The following is a 3,826-nucleotide window of genomic DNA, read 5'->3' as shown; positions in this document are numbered from 1 at the left end:
TTTTTTTTTTTTTTTTTTACAGCGCTTGCGCTTTTCTTGAAGCTGAATTAATACAATTTCATTTACAAGAAAATACTTTTAAAAATTCATGCCAAAAGCATGAATCTTGTGCCTTACAGGAAAAAATGTTCATAGCGATGTAATAATATATACAATAACCGAAGAATAAAATCCTGGACCCAGGAAGACCCATGGGAGTTTTGCCATTGAGTCTGATGGACACCAGATTTCACCATCTTAGAGAAAGCTTTTGAACATAATTAGTACACGTATTATTGAACAAACACGTGATCCCATCATCACTTATGCACATGCTTAAGTTGAACCACATGCATAGTCCCACTGAAGTGAATGGGGCCAACTGAGAATCTTCAAGTTAAGCATGTACATAAGTTGCTGCAGAATCAGACCCCTATATCTTCACTGAGCCAATACTCTCTTGATGTCGGTGGGTATTATTTTTATACAAGGACCTAAGTCAGGATCCTGCAAGGCCTTATACACACAGAAGGCATGTTAACAAGATATCTCATAGTACCTGCAAAACAGCTTTCCCCTCAATGAATGTGAGGCAAACTACATCTGCATTAACCACAGAATAAGACTGTGCACATAGTTCATTGCTGCCAAGTAGCTGATATGCTGGATGTCCACGTTCGAACTTACTTCAGGATAACTTGTTCGTGTACCCACACCAATGCTCACGCTGAAATCAATGAGCAATACTCACCTGAGTAGGAATAGTCCAGAGAGAACTCACTTTTTGTAGATCAGCTCTGTTGCAACTCAGTGATGTCCCCTTAAACTCGGGAGTCATAACTTTGATTCATCAACTTCAATAAACCTATTCAGGTAAGTAAGATGTTGCAGTTGATACCTAGTCATTATGTAAGAACCCCATTGATTTCAATAACTAAAGGCTTCAGGATCTTGTCCACTGAATTGAACCCCATTAAAGTATCTATTCCATACCAGGCTTTTGACTACGGAAGTTCTTTTCTTCTTCCTGCCTCAGATAAATAACAAATTCAACACACGCATACAATCGCACGCACACACATACATATATGTACACACATAAAAACCGCCATACGTTCTGAATCAGCCTTTGTACAAATAGATGCTGAAGACAGAGCAAAGTGGTATTGAAGTCCAAATTGTCCTGGAAGAGTCTTTATGCCATAGAAGGTTGAGTGAAGCTCCTCTGACTGGAGCTCTTACGACTCAGGACAAACGAGGAGGAGTTGCTTTTCTTGCTGACGCTAAGGTCACAGCCTTGCCGGGATTTTAAGTAGCGGGTAGAACAGCAGAGGAACCGTTGCATAAGGTCATGGAAGAGATGGCCTGTGTAAAGCATGTAGATCCAGGGATTGCAACAGCTGTTTAAACTTGCTAGGAGCATGGCAATGATAAATGGGGAAGCTGCAAAACAGATGAAAACACAAAAGAAATATTAAAGTGCCACTCAGGGAAACTCCAGACAAAGGCAGGAAAAGCTGGGCATATCTGACAGGAAGTAATGATGGCTTTTGGAGACCCTGATCCCTGGAGTCCACTCCAACCTCCAAGCTTGACCACCCCAAATCACAAATCTGTGGGCCTGGCCCCCCTGACTTAATATCATGACTATATGCCAATGAACCCATCCATATTCCAGCTAAGAAAAAGCAGTGTCCCTTTTAAGCAAAAATACTCCGCTGCTGAGTTTGGTGAACAAATGATGAAAAACATGAGGAATAAAAAGAAGTCAGTGTTTTAAGTTATATATATTTTTAAGTTTTCTTCAACCCCAAATTATTTTTTGCAACGCTGGATATATTTCACTGGACAGCCAAAACACCAGAACTCAGATCCACTCTGACCATCTGCTGTTATCTGGCTGGGGAGGAAGGAATAAGCTCTCTAGATGTTGTGATATCAAGAAGGTAGGGAGAAAGATGGAAACACAAGAAAGACGCTACCTATTCCCACATCAGGCAGTTTAGACATCTCTGGTCATTTTATTTACTCAGTCTATAGTCTGAAGAGAATGAGATTGCACTTCTCCAGGCTTTCACATAGGTATGTTCACACTCTGGTAACCTGATTAGAGCGATTCTCCATTAAAATAGGAAGAGTGTCATGCAAAGCTTTACCTTTGAAAATTATGGTTATTTCAATTTGTGTAAAAAAGTCTGATTGTGTGATCATGATTCTTCAATGTACAGTTAATTCAAGGGAGTAGAAAGTGGAAGCAGGTGGCAATGTACCAAAAGCAAATGCATCCAAATGATTTTTTGTTTCCAAAGCGCCCAGAATAATTGGCTATTCTCTTTGCAGCTGAGGTCTGTGCACTGAAAACATAAGGGGAGTTAAATCTGCAACTCCAGAAGTACAATTTGTGAGAGACATTTTTCATGTGTGAATGATAAAGATAATCAAGTCATTACTGGTATTTCAGGAGCCCTAGCACATTCCAAACATTCAGAAGTCAGTATTATGGATGCAAAGGGCATCCAGGCCTACATGGGCAGACAGCAACATCTCCTACAATGACTGAAGTCATTTCACACTCATGGGGTCTGGTCCAAAGCCTTCTGAAGTGATTGGGAGTCCTTAGATAAGGTTCATTAAGCCCAAAAAGACAAAGTACATGGGAGTTAAATCTATCCACTGGCCCAGAGGCTGAAAATGGAACGGTCTAATAAAGAAGGTTTCTTATTCACAGCTTGTCTTCTGTGCTTACCCCAGCAACAAGGCAGGGGGCAAGGAGAAGCTATATTTTACAAAGGAAATACCAAGCCAACCCCCAGAAATAGAAATTTTAAAAAAAGAAAAGATTTAGTCCTAGCTTATAGGAATCACATTGAGGCAGTTGCTTTTACCCTTTAATAACACAGCGTTCCATTTACACAGTTATGAACTAGGTCGAACCTACTCCAGTCGCTTCTACCTTCAGTTATACTGACTGCATATCTACTCACAACCCCTAGCAAGTACACATCAAATTCCTCAAGTAACAGCTACCTGGCATCCAGCCACATGGCTACATAAGCACTTGCATCCTGACTTCGATATATTCCAGAGGCAACTGTGCATGGCTAGTTTAGCCTAGATAGAAATGCAAGGTATGAGGCCTAGCGCTGTGAGAACTTCACCAACAGCAGCGATGGTCAAAATAGGGAGAGCAGGGTTAGAGGAACAAGGGAAAGAGTTCACAAAGGGCACTGACAGACATTCAGGCCCCTGCTCTAACTCATGGCGCTTTACATAAAGTGCCATCAGTTAAAGTGCCCCCTCCCAACCTAACAGACCTCCCCCCCAATCTAACTCCCCTGTTGGATGGGGGTGGGGAGAGGGTATCAAGCCTGCCTAGCAAACCAAGGATCCACCCCTCTCACCAGCCCTGCCACCCCCAGCTCTGGGGCTGTCATCAGGGGTAGAAAAGGAGGAAGGAGGGGCAAGCCAGCAGCAGTGAGCTACTCCTTTCATGAGTTGCTGGCTTGCCTGGCCTGAGCTGGAGGGGGCAGGGGGTAGATCAAAGCCCCCTTGCCTCATGGGCCTGGCCCAGCTCTCCCCAGTACCCCAACCATGGGGGCTAGAGGAGGGAGTGAGGCAGGAGGCTCCAATCCACCACCTACCCCCTGCACCTCAGGCTGGGCAAGCCAGCAGCTCATGAAAGGATAAGCTTACTGCTGCTGGCTTGTCCCTCCCTCCCTCCCTGATGACAGCCCCGGGGGCAGGGCTGGGCTGCATCAGCCCAGCTCCAATTGTACAAAAAATAAACCCTAGGAAACACAAGATCCCTAAGGTGCTCTAAAGTGGAGCACCTTCATCTGATACCTCA

At 43.7% G+C, this 3,826-nt stretch overlaps 1 protein-coding gene across 1 annotated transcript in view; it reads right to left on the bottom strand.

Moving 5' to 3' along the window:
* Positions 1 to 3,826, bottom strand: part of OXTR (oxytocin receptor) — a 15,535-nt gene continuing 11,709 nt past the window's right edge. The window contains exon 3 of the mRNA XM_019504689.1: positions 1 to 1,422. Within this exon, the coding sequence (XP_019360234.1) occupies positions 1,175 to 1,422 (248 nt within the window). The 3' untranslated portion in view covers positions 1 to 1,174. The remainder of the gene's footprint in view (positions 1,423 to 3,826) is intronic.

This window comes from Gavialis gangeticus, unplaced genomic scaffold (genome assembly GCF_001723915.1).
Source record: "Gavialis gangeticus isolate Ggan-Ray unplaced genomic scaffold, GavGan_comp1, whole genome shotgun sequence".
In the NCBI taxonomy this organism is placed as follows: Eukaryota; Metazoa; Chordata; order Crocodylia; family Gavialidae; genus Gavialis; species Gavialis gangeticus.
This window is presented reverse-complemented; position numbering and strand designations above follow the sequence as displayed.